This window comes from Alligator sinensis, unplaced genomic scaffold, assembly GCF_000455745.1.
Source record: "Alligator sinensis unplaced genomic scaffold, ASM45574v1 scaffold77_2, whole genome shotgun sequence".
Lineage (NCBI taxonomy): Eukaryota > Metazoa > Chordata > Crocodylia > Alligatoridae > Alligator > Alligator sinensis.
This window is the reverse complement of record NW_005842016.1, coordinates 1,222,576-1,244,385: the sequence shown is the minus strand read 5'-3', so window position 1 is coordinate 1,244,385 and position 21,810 is coordinate 1,222,576. Positions and strand designations below refer to the sequence as shown.

Genomic DNA, 21,810 nt, shown 5'->3' with positions numbered 1-21,810 from the left:
ATTAAGACCAGACCCAATATAGATCCCTCTGTACCCCTAGCACACACTTACCATAACTCAGAATGCGGGAGTTTATTTTTACCCTTCATTTTTTATTCTTCAGCCAATTTGAGATTCATGTAGCAGATACTTTTTATCCAAGGCAATTTAATTAATTTTAGGTGACTTGTTACTAAAATGAAGACGTGTTAAAATCTATTGCATTCTCTTCATCCCTCGTTTTGCATTTCATTCCAAAACGTCAATTAAAGTTGTTTAGTGGGGTGTATTTTTATATGACCTCAAAGCTTTTGCTCACAGTCTTATTCTCTATTCAGTTTCTGTTCCCAGTCACATGGTTGGAACTCCTTTGAAGTCAATATGAGTTGCATTTAAGTAACAAAGTAGGATTGAGATCTGGATGTTTATATTCCCAGAATATTGTGCCAGAATCAGAGATTGTATGGAAAGAGGCACCAATTATTGACCAAGAAGCTAAAGATGACACTCCCTATATGTCCATCATCTGGATGCAAAAAAATCTCTTAGGAAGGCCTCCAACTGAAGCTGCTCCTTCAGTTGGTTAGATGCACTCAGATTTATTGAACTTCTGGGCAGACTGCAAGGCCTCTTAGTCTATACTGTCTTTTCCAAAGAAGACGGGTAGAGTAGGAGGCACCCAGGAACAAGTGAGTTGGAGTTACTGATCTCATTTGTAATATTATATACATTTGGGAATTCTTGAAATATATTGTTAAAAATCTTAACTGTTCTGCACCAGAAATATTACAGATATATAGGAACTTCAGTCCTCTTGGCAATTTATGGAAGGAGATGCCTAATTATATTTAAAAATCTGTATCTCTTTCTATTCAGAAATCTGGATCTCCACCTACCTGCAAAACAGGGATGACTGTATTTTTACATAGGGGATATTTAAAATTAAATCTCACAGATAATATTAATCATGAAGGATTCATACTAGAATAATGGGTCCATCTAATACTCTCAGCACTTTAGCGCTGTTCTTTATATATTTATAATTATGTTTTAGTAATTTCAGATATTGAAAGAAGTGCAAAAATGCTTTAATTCATTATTTATTATAACATGTAGCCATTAATCTATCCATTATCTAATAATCTCTGGTGTTAGTAAGGTCTTGTCTTTAGGACATAGTTTGACTGATCAGAAAAGTAATAATGAAAGGTATCAGAGTTGGGCATCTATAGTTGTGTATATAAGGTATATTATGTATGAATATGCACAGAACACGACCAGGTATACATGAAGGATTAGGATAAGAGATGCAGTTTTCATATGGAAGTACTGTAAAATTGTTGCAATGCAGAAAATATAATGTAGTCTAAACATTTAGAAAATAAAATGCCCTGCGTTCACATAGTCTGCATCCTGATGGTACCTGACAACTTTCATTTATATAATTCAAATTCTACCTGTTGATACTCACTAGTCGATTTGCAAGAGAGATGGTACATGCAGTAGCTTCAGCTTCTTCCTGGCATTTTAGTTTGTCTGATGTAGCCTTCTCAAATTTGGCTGTGAGTTTTGCCAGGTTTTCATTAAGGTGCTGTTTATGAAAAATAACAACAACATTAAGCAAAACTTTTAAAAAATATAATAGTTAACAACTTTTTTTTTCTCTGCATGTCAAATCCTAATCTGATTTACTGCTATTCTGATTATCTTGTAGAATGGCAGGGAAGATCTTCAGCCGTGCAGAAAGACCACTTACATTAAGGTCTCAGCTTGCGAAATCTCAGCACCTTGCATGTCAACTAGGATGCAATCCAATGCCTGTTTAGGTCACTGTCCTCTGACTGACTTGCATGGACACTGGATGATACCCTTGAAAAACTATCTGGTATAAAATGAGACAGAATGGAAGGGAGAGCATGATACAGACCACAGATGTGCATGGTATGCCATATAATGTGTAAGGTGCTAATGTCAGAATACTGCAAAGGCTATTTATCCCAGGCACTGCCATGGCTTGATTTTGAACAGAAAAAAGGGGGTGACAGGTGGATTAACAATGATGGCTCAGGTCTTGGATTATGGTTGAGGATTAATTAATAAACAATTTCCTAGCACTATTGCCATGTTAGTGGACAAGTCCTCAAGGTATTTCTTATATATTTCTCCAGCTCATAGCCCCAAGAAATCATTCTGGTTGAAGGAGATGAGCTTGACATAAGGGAATACCAGGGTAATTCCCAGGAAAGGGAAGAACAGGATCATCTCATGTTTTAGCCCTAGAAGCTGAATGGCTGGAACATTTCCTCTAGAAGCTGGGTACTAGAGTTCCAGGCCCCTCCTCACTTGAAGGGCACTTGAACTTGCATCTCTTTGACTCCCCAGCAACAAGCTCTAACCATGGAACAGGTTAGGCATAATCCAGAACTTTCTCCATCCCTCCTTTAAAAGCTGGCCTCTTGGGCAGCCAAAAACAGGAGATATTTCTGGCCAGGAGGAAAAGGCCAAAGTTGGAGAGTGACAAAGAGAGATGAGTGTGCTTTCTTGCTGCTAATGGGCTGAAACTTCTGCACCGAACTACCATCCATCCACTTTGTCCAACAACTGTTAAATGCAAGGTAAAGTGGAACAGCTTTGAAAGGAGTGTTGAATAAGGACTGGCTAAAACCTAACCTGTGGTCTGTTGATACAAGTGTTGTGGTAGATCACTAGAGGGGTGCAGATCAAACCTTCTCTAGGTGAGGGGGTGCCTGGAACCTAGGTGAAGGGGTTCCTGGGCAAATGTCCTAACCAAGCAGTTCTGTGGACTAAAACATGTAAGGAAGCAGCTTTGCTTTTCTGTGCTATATGCTCTAGTAAGTACTAACAGAGCTGCATACATGCTCAACCAATGTGTGTGCGCCTATGTACCAGCTCAGTCTATGTGCATGCTTACACATCTGCACTGCAGGGGGATAGAATTGCAACCTATATAAAAAGTGGCAAACCCCTCCCTGCCCACCTATGCAGCTAGAAAACAGTCATTTAGGTGTACAATGACAAATAGGATGCTGCCCCTTGCAAACATGTGTACATGTATTTGTGTAATTTCCAGAAATTCTTTACAGCCCAATCTGTCATTGAAGCAAATACGATAAACAAGTGTTTAATATATAGCATTGGGCACCTACAGTTAAAAATATTGGCTGTATATTACAATTTTAGGATCAGAGTCCCAGCAAGTATAAAGCAGTATAGTACCACAGAAGTCAATAGAGTATACCAGTTTATGCTGGTTAAAAATCTGATAATAAATATTACTTAATACACACATACAATATTTGTACATGTATTAGTACAGTACAAATTTAATAGTATAGCATTATATGTACACAAATAATAATTTTAAGAAGTTATTATTGAAATTGTGTTTCAGTGAAATACAGGCAATGTTTTGAAAGATTTCCACTTTCTTTACAAGTATCTTACCTCTTTAAAAACTAACGCCAATATTAGAAGTTCTGGAAATAAGAATGCTTAAGAGATCCCAACATTTATCCACTCTTATATATTACTTTTAAGATAAGAGTATTGAAAGATAAATGCCTCCAAAGCAATCCCTATCACTATCCAGCCTTATAGGTGCTTCTTTGTAAATAGAAATGGGTGACTGAATATATTTGTAGATTTTATACATTTGTAAATAAATGTGTATAGCAATATTTTAAGATGCATGGTTATGTTAAGAGTATTATGTATTTTCCAACAGTTTGATGATTTGGTAGAATAGAGTATTTTTATTAATTCAGCGGAATAACTGCACTCCCCTGTCTGGTTTTATGAAGCGTGTCTGTTGTGGTATAGCATGGCTTGATGCGCCTTGAAAGTTTGCAGCCAGCACATGAACAATTTGTTTTGTTTTCTTATTAATTGCAATATTAGATAAGATTGGAGAAAGGTCCTTTGAATAAGAATTGCATTTTGTGATTGCCCAAGAATATTCTGAAATTGGCAGATTTTAGGGGGCAAAATGAATATGTAGGTTGGTTTAGATTGAGTGAGGTGAGAACAACTGAGATTATGTGGCAATAGGAAATTAGCTGGATGTAACTTAACTTCTCTGTTTATTTCCAGACTTTTCAGTTAGTGGGATGTTAGGTATGGCTTTTTTAATGAAAATATATTTGGAAGTGGGTGGCTATTTTCCACTGAAACCTACTTTTAATTAAAACATTTTTCCCCCATTAATGTTTCTGTTCCTGCACAAATTTAAATAGGGAAAGGTGTATCAGATATGTCAGTAGGGCCGCCTGATTTGACAGATCATTTGTGTCCAGTTAAAGTGGAATTGGCTTTCTGCAAAATATCACAAGTACATGGGATGTGTGTTTGGTGAACAGGAAAAAAATCAATTCTAGTATGTTTTAAAACTTTCTAGAATCCATTTTCTGTTGATTATACATATGTAGTATATGCAGAATATATTTTGGCTTGTGTTAAATTTTAACAGTGCATGGCTAATATGGAAATCCCAAACTCATGCTAGAAAAAAATTTTAATAGGGAATAATGAGAATAGGATCCTGAACCTTTGTATCAAGGAATAGCCAAGAACAGAAAAGAGACAGAATATTATAGAGTGCAGAAAAAAAAATGAAAGTAGGAAAAAGACTTAAATCTGCCAAGTCCTAAAATACCCTCTTTCAAAAATATACAGAATTGTAAAGACGTGCTGTTAAGTACTGGACAGACAAGGTTCTGTACTGTTAAGTACTGAGCATTTCTCCTTTGGGAGGCAAGCTACAGCTACAGCTGATGAACATGCATGTCACACTTTTAACATCTTTTTAAACTTACAGCAATTTTGGCTTTGATGTTAGCCAGCTTCTCCTGTGCAGCAGCTAGTTCTGCATTGGCTTTGTTCAGAGCCTGTCGCTTAGGCTCCACATCACAGTACACCTCATAGAATCTCACAATATTTATAACCCAAGAACAGAGACCAGCAGCAGCATAGGACTTGGTTGTCACAAGCTCAGGATTAAATTCGGGATCCTGTAGGTATGGTTGAAGAGCTCTGAGACAGTTCTCATGTATATTCTCCTTATTAAAGTTGACTAAGGCATCCAGGAAACTATCTACTTTGGCCATGGTAATCTTAGCTGCTTTCCAGCTTCTGTCTTTGGGAACCCTTCCACCTGGGGCCATGAGCACCATTACAGCAGCAGTGACATTGCTGACAGCTGAAGGTGGTGACCCAAATGATTTCAGTTCTGTCAGATTGTTCTGAAAAGGAAAAACAAGGTTGTTAGAGTAAAATGAACAAGTTTTCCTTTTACTGAGCTAATAGTGGAGTCAAGCTCCTGATTTATCAATCTTAGAGAGCAGCTTTGAAGCAACACTGAATAGAGTGGGCACCACCCCGCCCTGCGCAGAAACTCAGGGCACCACTCCTGTCACCCGGTGTGCAGGAGGGCTGTGGGACTGTGCCAGATTCCTCTCGGGGGTGCGCGCCCCTGAATCTGCATGCTGGATGACAGAAGGCTGCCACTGCCAGCAAGTGTTACTAGTTTTGCTTTGAACAGTTTGAGGTGCAGTTTCCCGGAAACCTCTGCACCTATGAAATGTGGCAGGCTGCATGCCCTCAGAAGGGGCTACCATCCCTGCAATTTTCATCCAAATCAGGCAAGAAATGACAAATTATTAGGCATTTTCATGATTCCCCATTATAGCCTATGTGCAAAACGTCAAAACAGCAAAACAGTTTCAATGAAACAAAACGGAACAGTGCTTCAAAACTAAATGAAATGAAACACTGTCCCTTCAAAATGGTGAAACAGAAGTCGAAATGAAATGGTGCTGTTTCACACAGCCCTATTTTCCACTGTCAAACACTCACTAGCTGTGCTTTTTCTGCAACCAAAGTTTCAGTACTTGTACAATATTACACACATACCTAGATGATTCTATTCTGCCCCAGAGTCTACTTGGCCTTGTAAGCATACTCAGAAGGGAAGTACAAATCAAATGTAGCTGCACAAGTGCAAAAAGAATCTAACCTCTGCACATGTACCATAAGTTACACTTACACGACTACATAAATGACACATTGTCATGTGAAAGTGAAAAAAGATTTCACTCTAAGTTTCTACGTCTTCTGACTTCAAAGAACACTCGGAAATGTGAAGTGGGTATGACCTAAATTCTTTAAAATGACAAGACAAAGAAATGGTCCAACATTATTTTTTAAATATCTTAACATTTTAAGTCAATCATATGATTTTGGGAATATGGATTTTGAATGTCTGTGGCTGACTCTAGTAAAATTAAATTAAAAAAATGTTCATACAAATGCTTTCAAATTGCAAAAAGATGCTGGCTTAATATGAATATTAGAGAAAAGTGATGTGTTGATACTTGCAGCTAAACAAGTCTTAGCTATTCACACTATGGAGAGAAACAAATGCTGAGATTTCTAAAACTTTCTATTTCTACTGGAAAGTAGATCCCCAAGACTCTGTAGTATCAAATGCTAGAGCATAGCATGATTACCACACTGGGGACCCTTTTTCTTGTGTTACTAAGCCCCAGTGGTTTATGCCCATCCAAATCAGCTACATAGTGGATAGAAAAACTTGTGTTTGCTGCAGCATACAGCATCCAGTGCACATAACCATCAGAAAGGAAAATTCACAGTAGAGAGTGAAGTTACAATCTATCATGTGTTTGGCAACCGTTGATCCTTCCAGATCATGGTGCATGCATAAAAGGTCACCCAGACCATCAATGCATACGCCTAGGCAGGAGTTTTGGAGGAATGGAGGCTGCCCAGATCTTCCATCCCTGCTTTAGGACACTGAGACAGAATCCAAAGGCCAGACTGAGTCCAGATGTTTGATGCCTCTAAGGCTACGTTTGTACAGGTTTCCCTCACTTTATGTGGGTTCTGTATGTGTTTATTTGCTCTTATGCAATGACCCTTTTTATACCAACATTTCATTATATGCGAAGTAACTTCACGAGATTCCTTTTGTTCTAATCCTCTAATATGTCTAGGTCTCTCTGAATCCTAGCTCTACCCTCCAGCATATGTGCTACTCTGCTCAGATTGGCATCATCTGCAAACTTTCTGAGGGTGCACTCTACCCATCTTCCAGATGTTTGATGAAGATATTTAAAAAACCCAGCCCCAGGACCAAACCCTGGGGCATTCCACTTGATACTGGCTGCCAACTAGACATCGGGTCACTGATTACCAGCACCCTTTGAACCTGGTGATCCAGCCAATTTTCTATCCACCTTACAGACCATTCATCCAACACAGATTTATTTAGCTTGCCTGCAAGAATGTTGGTCAGGCATGACTTGCCCTTGGTGAATACATGCTAACCGTTCCTAACCATCTTCTTCTCCCCCACGGGCTTAGAAATGGATTTCTTGAGGATCTGCAATATGTTTTTTCAACAGACAGTGGTGAGACTAACTGGTCCAGATCCTCCAACTTTCCCTTCTTATGCTCTTTTCCAATCATTCAGGACTTCTCCCGATTACGGTGAGTTTTCAAAGATAATAGGCCACTGGCTCTGCAATCACATCGGCCAACTCCTTCAGCATCCTTGGGTGCACTGCATCCAACCCCATGGATTTGTACATGTCCAGCTTTTCTTAATAGTCCCTAAGCTGTTCTTTTGCCACTGTTGGCTGCTCGCCTTCTCCCCAGACTGTGCTACCAGGTGGAGTAGTCTGGGAACTGACCTTGCCTGTGAAGACTGAAGGGAAAAAAGCATTAAGTACTTCAGCTTTTTCCACATCATCTGTCACTAGGTTGCCTCACCCATTCAGTAAGGGACCCACACTTTCGCTGATCTTCCTCTTGCTACTGACATACTTGTACAAACCCTTCTTGTTACAATTCACATCTCTTGCTAGTTGCAACTCCAATTGCACTTGGGCCTTCCTGATTTCATCCCAGTCTGCCTCTTACACTCCTCCCTTGTCTTTGTCCAAGTTTTCACTTCTTGTAAACTTCTTTTTCGTGTTTTAGTTCATTGACCCTGGTAAGCCAAGCACATCTTCTGCCATACTTGCTAGTCTTCCTGCGCATCAGAATGATTCATTCCTGCACCCTCACTAAGGTTTTTTAAAGTACAGCCAGATCTCTGGGACTCCTTTCCCTCTCAGACTGACTTCCCAGGGGATCCTGCCCATCAGTTCCCGGAGTGAGACCAAGTCCGCTTTTCTGAAATCCAGGTTCATTATTTTGCTGCTGCCCAAGTTTCCATCCATTTCTACATTCCCCAGCAATTTTTTTCCCGTTTGTGAGCAGCAGGTCAAGAACACAGCCCCTAGTTGGCCTCTCCAGCCTTTGCACCAGGAAGTTTTCCCCAACACTCTCCAAAAACTTATTGGATTACTTGTGAATTGCTCTATTGACCTCCCAGCAGATTTCAGGGTGACTGAAGTCCCCCTGCTAACTAGGGCCTGTGTTCTAAAAGCTTCCTCTAGCTATTTGAGGAAAGCCTCATCCACCTCATCCTCCTGGTCTGGTGGTCAATGCAGATACTCTTGTTGCTCTCCCCTCTGACCTTAACCCAGAGATTTTCACGAGGTCTTTTTCCAGTTTCATACTGGAGCTCTGAGCAATCACACAGCTCTTTTACATAAAGAGCAATTCCTCCTCCTCTCCTCCCCTGCCTACCCTTCCTAAACAGTTTATAACCAACCACGAGAGTACTCCAGTCATGCAAGCTATCCCACCAAGTCTCTATCATTCCAATCAAACCATAGTTCCATGACTGTGTGAAGACTTCCAATTCTTCCTTGTTTCCCAGGCTCCATGCATTCTTGTACAGACATCTGAGGTAACTAGTTCTACTTTCTCAGGAAGAACAAGAGCACCTCCCCTGTTGTCCCTCCTGCTTGTGCTTCTTCCAGGTCACACACTTCTCTGCTTACCTCAGGGCTTTTGTCTCCATCCCCTGGCAAACCTAGTTTAAAGCCTTCCTCACTAGGTTAGCAAACCCATCTGCAAAGATACTCTTCCCTCTTTGTCAGGTGGATCCCATAATTAGAGGGCCAGGTGAGTCTTGGTAATCCTTCCATGACATCTCAGATCTAGGTTCTGGGCAAGCAGTAGACAATAGTTCAGGCCAACAGATGAATGCCTCCATTCCCTGCAGAAAGGAGTCACCAACCATCACATTGCATGACTTCCTCTTAGTGGCAGTAGTTGCAGTCCTCCCAATCTTGGGGAGGCCTGGACTGACCTCTTTCACTGATGGAATGTGCTCCTGTTTCCTTGTCACTCGGGTTCCGTCTCTGTTCTCCAGGTGAACTACTGCAGGTGGGAATGAAGACTTGTTTGCTGCCAGAGGTCACAAGCTTTCAGCTTCAACCTTCTTGATAGTCCATGCCTCTTCCTTCTCTTGCACCATCTCTGACTGCTTCCTCCAGAGTCCTAGAGGTCACTTCCAGCATCGAATCAATGAACTCATGGCTGAGGATGCTTCACAGCCTCACCACCTCCTCCTGTAATTCTCTTGCCTGTTCCCTGAGGGATGCCACCAGAAGGCACCACTCACATCATGGGCACTCCCCCACCTGGCTGTCACTAGAAGGAACCTGCAAGCCACAGTCCCCACAGCCCCAAACCAGGACCTGGATGGAAGCCTCAAAGGTGAGCGGTCCTTCCTGGACAGAAACCTCACAGGTGCAAGGAGAGGAAGGGTGGGGGTGGCAGTAGTTCTGGCATCGCAATATCCTCCAGCCCTCTCTCTTGGTCTTTTAAATCTGCTGCCTACCTCTTCCTGTCCCTCTCTCCAAACAGACCTTCCCTAGCATACTCACCTGTAAGCTAGCCTGTTCTCTGCTTCTTGGTCCAGAAAGGTTTCCTTTTCACTGCTTCTTCTCACCAAGCTTACAGTGAAAGAAGTTGAGAGAGAGAATTTCCAGGCAAATTCTCTAATGAACTCCCCACTCACTCGGGTCTCTAGTTAAACAAGAGACTTAAGTACTGATATAACTGCTGAGTTTTAGCTACTTATACTGAATATAAGGGGGAGGGAGGGGCGTAAATTAACCTGTATACTGCCTGCAAACTCTCCTGTTTGCTGTCCCTGGTCGCTTATTCCTTGGCCACTCCTCCTGGGCCTGGATTGGCTCTGTCCCCTTGTTAGGGCTTTTGTCAGATACAGACAGCAATAACTGTGCAATCGCTTGACTAACAGCACTCCAAGATGCTCAGAAAACATGCCCAAATACACAGCCAACCAAAAAAACTTTCATCAAGCCAAACACACAGATATCCCTTACTCACTTCCCTTCCAGAAGCTAGATTTGGTGCCTGGCTCCTCTTCCCCTTTCTCCTCTTGCTCCCAGTGAACTGCTTGCAGATTGTCCTATTTGCTGTCCCTGTTTATTCACTCCATATTGATTCCTTCCCAGCAAGTCATGTTCATCCATGTGCTGAACATTTTTTTTTAATTATTATTTTTTCTACCAGTTTTCTACCAAAACTGTGCCCGAGTTTATTCAATCACATTAACAGTATGTGTAGATGCACCCTATGCTGAATATATCACATTCACCAAGGGCTCTCAGAATTCCTCTCTCCATTCTGTCACCTTCCCACTCCTCTTGTTCAGGATACTTTTTGCAAACTTTACTAATTCAGGTGTGTGGCTGAATGCTCCCATTCCACTCCTGTTCTGTACCATTGCCCCAATAATTGCCCTCCTATGGCAGGGACTCGACATAATCCCTATTTGTCCCTATGTCAAATGCCTGGCCCCTGCCTGTACCTATGCCTTGAGCTCTATGTTAATCCCATTACCCCATCCTCATTGCAGCTTACCCTTTTACCCTTTCCAGAGTGAAATCAGAGATCAGAGAAGATGCACTTTCTGTGCCCTGGTTTCTCTTACTAGCTCCCTTATCTCTCTGTGGGACCTTGCTTCCTCCCTCCCCAACCCCCCCGCCCTGCTTATTAGGGCCTTAATTTCTTCTTTCTGTTTCCCTTGCCCCTGCTAAAGACCCTGCTTCCAAGTCCCCAGTTCTTCCATTTTTATGTCCCTGCTTCCCCTATCACCACCAATCCCCAACAACCACTTCCGAGTCCCTGCTTTGACCCCCACATAAATGCTAAGTCCCTGATCTCCTGCCAAGTCCCCTTTCCCATCATACTCTCTGGCTCCTTTATTTTTCCCTATCTTCCAGTCAGTGTCCTCACTTCTCTAACCAGCACTGCTCCATTCCTCTACTCTATGTAGCTTCCTCATAACTATATTTTTGCTCCTTATTCCCCAGGTTCCCATTTTCATCCACACACTATTCTCCACTTCCCCAGGCCCATGCTTCCTCTTACAAACCCTCCCTTAGTGAGTTCAGGCTGAAGACAATCTCCCAAGAATGGCAGTCATGCTACCATTTTTAATATATATGTAGGTGGGCAGAGAGATACCTTTGCTTTCATTAAAGGGGGTCCATATTTTCTAGTGCATGAGACTTTTCCCCAATATCCACTGTTTTACTCAGTGCTGCCATTGTATTATGAAAGAACAAAAAAAAGTCATCAAGTCAAGCTTTAGACCTCATTTCACTCAGTCAATTATGGGGGGAAATCTAATTACCAAAAGCAGCTTTGGAAGAAGGTGAAGCATCCCAAGAGGTCTGGACAACGTTAGGAATTGTGTGGGTGCTACAAGGATGTATTTTGCAAGTTTTGTTTCAATTATATATAATGCAATAAGCTAACTCTGCTTCTGCAGACACAGGTAGAACGAAGAAAATTACAAGCAAGAACAGAATTAACAGCACAATGTGCTGGGCACTATTTGCATACACAGTAGCAGACAGGGAGTACCTGCCCTGAGAAGCTTGCATTCTAAGGGCTTCTGGCCAGTATAACACTACCTGCAGAACTATTTCAATATCCACTTACTAGACAAGTGTAAGAGTCTAAGAGTGGTTTTCCCCCTACAACTCAAAACAGTTCCCCAGTCACAATATGCTATACTGGAGAATGGCCTCTTTTGGTGATGTAAACACATCTAGACTAGGGTTTTGACCAGCATAGCTAAGTCAGTTGCAAGGTGATTTATTCACATTCTTCAATGACACAGCTGTGTCAGCAAACTTTTCAGTGTACTACATACATTATGGACAAGGAAGTAACAGGGCAGGTTAGAAGATGTAACAAGAGTAAACAATGGGATGGTGACAAACATCAAACATATAGCCATTATTCCAGTAGCTTTAACAATCAAAGTCATATGCCTAACATTGCAAGCTGAACTAGGACAAGAGAGGGCCATGCATGGCTTCACTTACACAAACCTATCTGTGTGATGTTGGGCTGTACCTTATTATACAGGCATTGCAACTAGTTTGATGCAGAAAGCAGTGGGTGATAATATGCATGTTCAACCATTTCAGCCATAGACCAGTTATCTGGAAACATTCTTCACCATGCTGACTAGGAATGGCAGACCTCAAGTAGATTCATGTATTAGCCCTTTTATCCCAGTTAATACACTATGTAGTCTATGAGATTAAGCATGAGTTAATTCAGAAGCTCTAAACTCAATGTTAAATATCATACTTGTGTCATTCCTAAGAGCCATGTATTACTACATCTGCTAAGACTATTTTTGGAGATTAGCTTGACATTTTCCTGTGATAAATATTTGAAACTCTGGCTATAATGTTGTGTTTTAAGTCAGAGGCATCAAACTCATTTGGCCCAATGGGATGGATGAATGGCACAGAGCTGTTACATGGGCCAGACTGGGCCTATGGACCCCTCTGGTCTCCATCCCCATCCCATGCCAGATCCAGTGCCTACAGCACCTGCTCTGGAACACCTGCTCTGGCTGGTTTGGGATCCATTCTACACACGGTGCCCACCCCAGGCAGTCTAGGATCTGTGCTGTATATAGCACCCTCTCCCACCCCCATCAGCCTGGGATGTGCATTGCACATAGCACAGTCCTGGATTGGGTGGAGCAGGGAGCACTACATGCCACAGTCCTAGACTAGCCAGGGAAGCCACCAAGTGTAGCACAGACCCAAGACCAGCCAGAGAGGGCACTGCCTGCAGTGCACATCCCAGGTGCTATGCACAGGGCTGGTCCAGTGGCATGTGGGTTAAAACAGACCCAGAAGCAGCACTGGATGCTGGATGAAGGTGCTCCATGAGCTAGATCATTGACAATCCTATTTTAAGTGAGCTGAAGAAAACCTAAATTATAAATTGCATCTAACTGGCATTTTTGGTGTTTATACTCCTGCATAGAAATAATCTGGAAGCAAAACAAGAAAAGTTAATAATATCTTTCAGTTACATGAAATGTCACAGGCATTACAGCTAGTTCAGATCTGATCTTGTCAGCAGCTTGCCTCAAGATGCATAAAACACAAAAGAATAATATAGAAAGGCAACACAAAGAAAAGCAAAAATGGTTATAAAAATAGCTTGCCTGTAGGGGGCAGGGGGAAGGAAGACTAGAATACTTTGGGATACTGTGCCCCAGTGACCCACTGGTAAGACTATATTACACATTCCACTCAATATCCTGAGTTCAATTACTGATGTGATAGCTAAGCAGCTGTCACACCCACTTACCATTATGGCTATTGATTTGCATCACAACTCCTATAAAGAAGACCTGCAGGCTCAATCCTACAAAGTTCCTAGGCAGTGCACTAATAACAAATTGTACAGTGCTTAATGTTAGAGGCTTATTTCTGCTGTTATTGTATAGGCAAGTGCCATATGGTACTTCCAACAAAGACAGCAAGTATGTGTTTTGCTTGAGGACACACTAAACTGCTAATAGGCAATGAATTTGACAGTGATACCTGCATTGTTTTTACTCTGCTTCTGACAACCACACTTCTGCCCACTTCTCTGTGACTTTACTCCTGAAAGAGCTCGCAAGCTCTGAAGCAAGAAGACAATGGCCATGGCCTGGCCTATCTCCTTCTTCTACAAATCCTGGTCCATTCAAATGTAGTCCTGACACCCTCTACCAGATTTAAACTCACCACTCCATTTATGCAAAAACAAGGGCAGTTTTTTCTTATGCTGGCTCATATTGTACTGCTCCTAGGGCATAAATGGTTGTGGGGGAGAAATGGTGATCCCTGGACAATAACCTTCCCATGTAGAAAAGTCCTGGTGGAGTGTTTATATTCCAGTCAGCTCCCACTCCTCATGGCAGAGAGAGAAGCACAATTAAGTAGGCCCATGGCAGAGAAAAGGTGCTAACAGAGAACATACAGCTCCAGCTATTCTCTGCTTCCCACAGTCCATAAGCAGAACAGAATTTAGAGAAGCTTTTCAGGCTCCTCTAGGTCACACTAGATGGCAGAGGATGCAATCAGATGGTCAATAGTCACAGAACAGCGAGGAGCGGATCTAGGGGTGTGCAGTGCCATAGTCACACCACTCTTTGTTTGTGTGCTGTAGGTGCAGTGAGCTCCCTGAGCTCACCAGCACATCAGTGCAGCTCCTTTTGGGAGCTCCATATATACCGTGATCTTTGAGCTCACAATCCAGCCAGCACAGGGTCTAGCTGGAGTCTATACTTTCACAGGGCTCTGGAAGCCAGGGGCTGAGTGCAGCTGCTACTGTTTGCCCTTCCCTTTCCTCCTCTTGCTCCCCTGATGAATTCAGTAGCAGGGGAAAAGAGGGGAAGAGAAGATGTCAAGTGTCAACATGCACCCCCTTGGCTCCAGCCAGACCCTGCATTGATCAGCTTGTGAGCTCAGAGCACTGAGCTCACTGAGCTCACTGGCATCTTGGATCATGGCAAGAGGGCACTGTCACCCCCTCTTTGGTGATCTGGTGCATACTCAGTGAGCTCTCAAACATGCAGGCACCCTGAAGTTGAAAAGAATGTGGCTACACATCCCTTGCTGCGATCCTGGATTTACCCAGGCAAGCAGCACATAGTTCAGGAGAAGAGGGATGAAGTACTTGGGAACTTGGGTCCCACTGTGTTATCACCCCTCATGTGATTACTCCAGATGTCTCACTTGGTAGGCTATGACAGGTCACCTCAAAAGGAGGGACATTACATTACTTCATCTTCTCTAATCTACATTGAACTGAGTGTGCCTGTGCAATGTAAGACACTGGAATTCCTCTGGAGTCTCTCCCATACCTTATTAAGGGTGTTGAGAGCTGCCTGGGCAGCAGCAAGAGCTGGTTCTGCCTTGGCCAGGTCTTCCTCACAATCTTTTTGTTTCTGTTTGACCTCTTGGTTTATCAGTGCCACCTTCTGCTCCTCCTCATCAGCGATGGCTTTCTCCTTGCTCACTTTCTCTGTTTCCACTCCCACCACTTGTATCAATTTGTCAGCATCTTCATTCTTCTGTTTCAGCTCCACTTCTTGGGTTGCAAGTTTGGCCTTCAGGTCATCTACCTAAAGTGAGGAAGAATATGAACTAAGACAGGAAAAGAGGTGGATGCAAGTGCAGTAAAATTACATATGAAAAAGTGTCTAATGCATTGGTAGTGGGTGGTCCACCATAGGGGAAATGGAATTTTATTTTAGCAAATAGGAACTGCAATATGGGATCAGACCTGCATTCATCTAGCCCTATATCCTGTCTCCAGTAATGTCCAACACCAGTTGCTCTAGAGGCAGGTACAAAAAGTCCTGTTGCTGTTTACAAGAATCTGATTTTAGATAGAAAACAAGTGGTAACAGATCTTACTGAAGCGGAGAGTGGAAGGGTAGGGAAAACCGTAAACGTTGGTTTAGCATTGTAGGTATCAGATAGTTTGATGAAAATTACTTGACCTTTGCCTATAAAATCACCATTAACCCAAAACAGTCCTAAATACCTCTGCCTTTCAGGGCCCCTCCAGACATGCAGGTAAAGGCATGATGGGATCTGATGAAGCTCCCAGCAACACAAGCACATGGTTTGCCCATGGCTGGGAGCCCCGTCAGCTGGCAGAGCCCCTAAACACAGGGGCTTACATGTCTACATGTTCAATTAATAGTGTGATAAGAGCCAGACACAATGTTAGGGCCTTGTTACACATTGCACACTGAGCTGATCAAATGTTGATCAGTGTTAGTGCTAGCTCCAGTTTGGAGCAGTTACACCTTAAAGCTGTGACTTGCTACTAGAGGGTTGGTGAGCAGGGGCCTGACTAGGAGCTACAGCTGTGAGTTGCCACTACAAGCCTCATAACCAAGGGCAAGCCTCTATACCTGCTCTAGGTGGGGGTGGGGGAATATGAGAGATGGGTTGCAGGGAAAAAACACATGAAGCTGGAAGGCAGAATGTTAATGGGATGGGGGTGTGAAATGAAGCAACTCAGCCACTGAAGGATAAAATAAAAAGTAAAAAAATGAAAAGAAAAGGAAACAAATTGAAAAGTAATAAAGAAGTAGTAAATTTCAATCTCCCTCCCTGCTTCTTTATGCTGTTTGCAGCAAACTGACAGGGGAGCAAGACAACAGGGGGCTAATAATAGTATTTATCACCTCATCAGCAAAACAATGGCCTCTCTCCATTACTTCAAACTCTTCTTAAACAGCTTACCAGCAGACCTGTTGATTAGCTCCAAACAGCCCTAAGTGGTCACAGTTCTGTCTGCCTATTCCAGTGAAACTGGAGACACACACATGCAGAGACACCTCTCGGCATTAGCTAACATAGCACATGCCTAGGGTCTGTGGGGCATGGGTCCCTGCTGTGGGAGATGAGAGGGAGGGAGGGAGGGGGCACTCCTGCCTGAGCAGCAAGCAGCAAGGGGGATGGGGAGGGGGAAGGGGAGGGGGAGGGGGATGGGGATAGGGCAGGGGGAAGCCAGGCAGACCCTGCTGTGCCTGTACATCTCTGCCAGAGTTCTGGCCACGGAGCAGAGGGAAGGGGCCAGCCCTTCTGTGAAACAGATGGCCCTGCCCAGCCCAGAGAGCATGGGGATGCTGGGGGTGTCTGGTTTATCTTAAACCAGCAAGGGGTCTGGGGCAGACATTGCATAAATTGGTTTGAGCCAAATCAGTTAAGTCTGATACTACATTCAACCAGGTTCATCTCAAACTGGTTTCAGCCATTTTCAAACTGGTTTATGTGCACTAAACATCTATTCTGTTCCATGTTTAAACTAGTTTCTGATCACTTAAACTGGTTTGTGTGTAATGTCTGTCCCTACACTAGGAGTTAAGTGCTGCCTAAAATGAATAAGTAACAAGACCCTTATTACATATTTTTCATGGAATAACTTTGTGGCTTATTCCTCATCTTATCACATCATTAATTGAGTGCATGGCTGGGTTACACCTAAAAATGTTATTAACTATTTAATCATGCCTTAAGTGTAATGTGTGACAGGGGCCTCAGTGTCTGCCTGTGGCCTCCTGCCTTCGTGGGGTGTTTGGAAATGGCCAGCAAACCAGCATCCTTTCCCAGAATCTTTGAAAAGAAGAATTCACTTTTAGTATTGAGTGGACATCTCTCTCTGCCCTCACTGAGGTTAACCCTTTAAGGCCCTCCTTTTAACTGCAGTAACAGTTCTATATTTCCCCCTTACTGTAAGTACTATAATCATATACTATATAATAGGCCTATGTGAAGCTTCAGTCCCTGATTCAATTCAGAGGAGATTCAGCCCAATTCAGTGGCCGAATCTCCGAATCCAAATCAGAGGACCTTTTAATTTCTCCAAATCGAATCGGAATCCTCAGAATCAATTCAGAGAGATTCAGAAAGATTCGGAGATTCAGACAGAGACAGCTTTAACTGTTTTTTCTACATACCTCTAGGTAGTAGGGGCTCATGAATGCTGCAATGCTGGGGCACATGGAGTATCTCAAAGAAGCATGGGGAGCGCCTCTGCATCCTCAGCAGCAGACCCAGAAGTGGATCAGAAGCCCTTCTGGCCCACTTCCAGGTCTGCCATGGAGTGCGCCAAGGGACCTCCCCTTACCCCCCTGGCTCAGTGACTGGTGCCTCCTGGGTTAGGGGAGCACCCGGGGTCCCTCTGCAGCTGATCACCAAACTGGGAAGGGGGGGGGGGGGGGGCAGCACTCTCCCACGCTCCCCGGCAGACCCAGAAGTGGACCGGAAGTACTTCTGGTCCACTTCCGGGTTTGCTGCCGAGCACATGGAGCCCCACCCCCATCACTCCTGCGGGATGCTCCATCCACCCCAGCATCGCAGCAATCACCTACTACCTCAAGGTATGTAGAAAAAACTTCTAGAGCTGTTTCTATGTCCAAATCGCTGATTCTCCAAATGGGCATCAAATCTTCAGATTCGGATTTGGCTGAATCGAATCAGGGACAGTGATCCAAATTAATAAATCAAATCACTGTCCCTGATTCAGGCTGAATCTGAATCAAATAGGGCCCACTTTGTGCACCCCTGCTATAATACTATATAACACTGTACTATAATAATTTCTTCCCTGCCCCCAAGGTGCGCTGTGTTCCCATGGCCCTCTTTTAACATCTTCCTGAAGTTACTGCTGACATAGTTGTGGTAGGCATCCAGGCGCCTCTTCCCTCAGCTCTCCCCAGTTTCTTCCCAGCCACACCTTGCTCTTCCCTGCTGCCATGATTCAGACAGAAGGGAGACTGATGGATATGAAGAATAGCAGTAAGGGAAGAAAAAACAAAGACAAATCAATGAAGCCCTAGGAACCCAATACAGGAGCAGAAGGTGACAACTGCTCCCATTCTTCTCCTTTACTCCCAGTTGCCTTGGTCAGGCTCAGGGACCCAGTACATAGGGAACATACATGGAACAGACCTCACCATGCTGAGCTGCTGGCAAGGAAGCACTGAATATCTCAATATGGATAAAACATGTGTTCTCCTGATCCATGAGCCAATTCTACCACCCTCAGGGCACATATAAGCAAACTAGAAAGTGAAATGATGCCCAGAACAGTCATTCCAATACTTGCTTTGAGCAGGATCCCACTGGGAGATTATCAGAAGCTTTTATTTCATTTATTCATTATTACTATAGAGCCTAGAAGTCTAGTCCTGGACCAGGATATCACTGTGTTAGCCACTAAACAAATAGGGGATTGTACGGTGGCCCCTGGCTCAAGTAGATAAGATAAGAGGAGATGACAGGTAGATACAGGGCATGTCTACACTACATGCTTTACTGTGCAATAGAGCAAATTACTGTGTAGTAAGCATCACCATCTATATGTGCAGTAATGTGCTCTATTCGACAGTTAATTTGCTACCTGCAAATGCATGTAGCAAATTAACTGCCGAGTAATTACTATGCAGTAAGGCATGTGCAGATGGCTGACCAGGAACAAATTTGCTCCTGGTCAGCAGGCAGCAGAGAGCAGGAGATTGCTCCCTTCCCTTGGGAGCTGCCTGCTGCTGGGGAGCACCAGAGCCCAGGTGGGGAGAATATCCCCCTGCCCTCGCAGCATGGAGCTCCCAGACCCCGCTCCATGATCATGATCATGATCATGGAACAGGAGCAAGAAGATTGCTCCCAGCCCTGCAATTGCAGAGCGGGAGTAAGGAGAGTGCTCCTAACCCCAGCTCCATGATCATGGAACAGGGGGAGGGAGCAATCTCCCTGCCCCCACTCTGCGTTCATGGAGGTGGGTCTGGGAGCAATCTCTCAGCCCACGTTCCGTGATTCTGGAGCTGGGGCTGGGAGCTCCCTGCATGGGGAGAGTTTCCCACCCAGCCAAGAGCTTGCTGGGACCTGTCCCTGACTGGGACAGTTCCTAGCCAGCTCCAGACTGTGCAGTATTTGTCATAAAAGATTGTTTAAAACTCCAGGGGTACATCTTAAGTAAAAGTACATAATACATACAATACAAATCATATTGCTGCTTTGCTCATAATTCTACTTTTACACCAGAAAAATGGCACCTGTTAAAGCAATATAATCATATAAACTAAAGCCACTGGCATTTTGTATTAACTTCAAGTGGAAGAGACCTAGTCTCTACAACTCTCTTTGTTTTCCTATGCTGCACAGTTAATCCATTCTCATCTCCTGTTGTTTCATTGTAGAATGCTATTTCTAGCAGGATAAAGATGCAATTGTAAAATAAAATTACTGGGAGCTCACAGGAGGTATATAATCATTTCAGTTTGCAAACTCAACAGCAACTTTTTGTTCATTTTTAAATCTTGTAAGATTTTGGAAAATTGAAGTGGGAAGTTTTGCTGATTGCAGATATGGTTTATGACCTTCTCCTCAAGATAAGTCATAATGTCTTGGATGCACATATCAATAGAAGCTTTGAGGGTTTTAAACAACAATGACATGGCAAACACTGATTAGCCTGACAGCTCCACACATTTCTTACAACAGATTTATAAAAGCAGCTTTATAAAAACCTCAGTCATACCACACCTCTTTGTGAGACTAGAATTTCCATTAAAAAAACCAATCCTGCTATCAGCTGGAGTTAAGGCTGAAAGCACACATAAATAATTGAAAGGTAAGACTTTTTACGGAAGTTGTAATAATAACAGAAAGCAGCAGGAACTCAGGGCCATTCAGAGTTAGGATGGCATTCAGAAATACAAAACAAAACAAAAATATATGAAAAGGTCTAAAAAGTCGTATCTATGTTATGTGAAAAGGTCTCTTCAAACTTATATTAGCTGAAATGTGTTAAATTCCCAATATAAATAGGGCAAGCTGGAATGTAAAAATATTGTACATAGTTGTGGTGAACCCTATGCTAACATTTATCTTCACTAGCTAATGTGTTAAAACTGTGCTTGTGCTTGGATTTGAGCATGCATTAAAGAAAAGGCAAAAATGCCTAATTTACAGGGAAACACATAGCTTATATAGTGAAAACATGAAGTCAGTGAAGTACATTAAAATAACTCTAGCTTTGTGGTGATACTGTCAGTCAAAAAGAAACTGAGGCAGACTTATATTTTCATGAAATACTAAAGTTACAGTGTTGTTGTAGCTAGGATGGTCTGGACATATATATGAAGCAGGATTTGTTAGGAAGTATCTTTATTGGGCCAACAATATAGTTGGGAGAGACATTTGACAAACTTTTGGGCATGAAATGCCCTTCCCCAGATCTGAGAAAGAGGCAGAAAATTTAAACTAAGTACGAGGTAGAAAAATATTTTTTGTTTAACCCCATTACATGAATGAAGAAAATGGTCACTTAAAGAGGGGAGTCAATTTGTGGAGCACGGAGTAAACAACAAAAGTAATTACAGACCAAGCAAGGAGCAGTTGAAATATATAAGCCTCATTATGTGAAAGAGTGAGATCATTCAACAGGTAAGAGGACTGCTACTGCTAGTGGAAATTAAAAAGAGGGGCCAGGAAAATTGTAATAAGCCAAAAAAACAATGTTTGTGATCCCACAAGGTACCATTAATGTTAATTTGCATCTGTAACAAGCTCCTCCTCCCTTAGGGGCCACACACTGTTCTTCTACTCAGCTTTCTTAATATGGCCTCACTCTCTTTCCTGCCAGATTTTGATGTCAAAGTTAATATATTTGGAGGCTGCCTTCAAAGAACCTGAGTTCAGCTTTCAATGCCTTGCCTGGCATGCTCATCATTAGGCTGCCAATCAGCCCATCCTCACAGCATAACTTGAGAAGGGCTTTTTCTTTCTCTTCTAGTTTGCCTTTCGGGGCACCTACCCCTCGTTCTCACCTATCCCTGACAGAATGTGCTTTGGGGCATCTACCCCTTTAGGCTCTTCTCCAGGCACTAGTCTCAATGCTCTGTGACACATGCCAGGCTCTAAACCCACCACACAAAATGCCAGCATGTGTCACTTGTGTGACAGGGACAACACTCTGTCTCGGCACTTTGTCTCTCTCTACATCCTCTTATAACAACACACTCACTTGAGAACCCCT

The 21,810-nt window shown here is 43.0% G+C and overlaps 1 protein-coding gene across 1 annotated transcript in view; it reads right to left on the bottom strand.

The window, feature by feature from the left end:
• DNAH9 (dynein axonemal heavy chain 9) overlaps positions 1-21,810 on the bottom strand; it is a 524,795-nt gene that overhangs the window by 174,792 nt on the left and 328,193 nt on the right. Inside the window, exons 49-51 of the mRNA XM_025202178.1 lie at positions 15,116-15,376; positions 4,812-5,237; positions 1,451-1,570 (exon numbers count right to left, since the gene is read on the bottom strand). Of these exons, the coding sequence (XP_025057963.1) occupies positions 1,451-1,570; positions 4,812-5,237; positions 15,116-15,376 (807 nt within the window). The remainder of the gene's footprint in view (positions 1-1,450; positions 1,571-4,811; positions 5,238-15,115; positions 15,377-21,810) is intronic.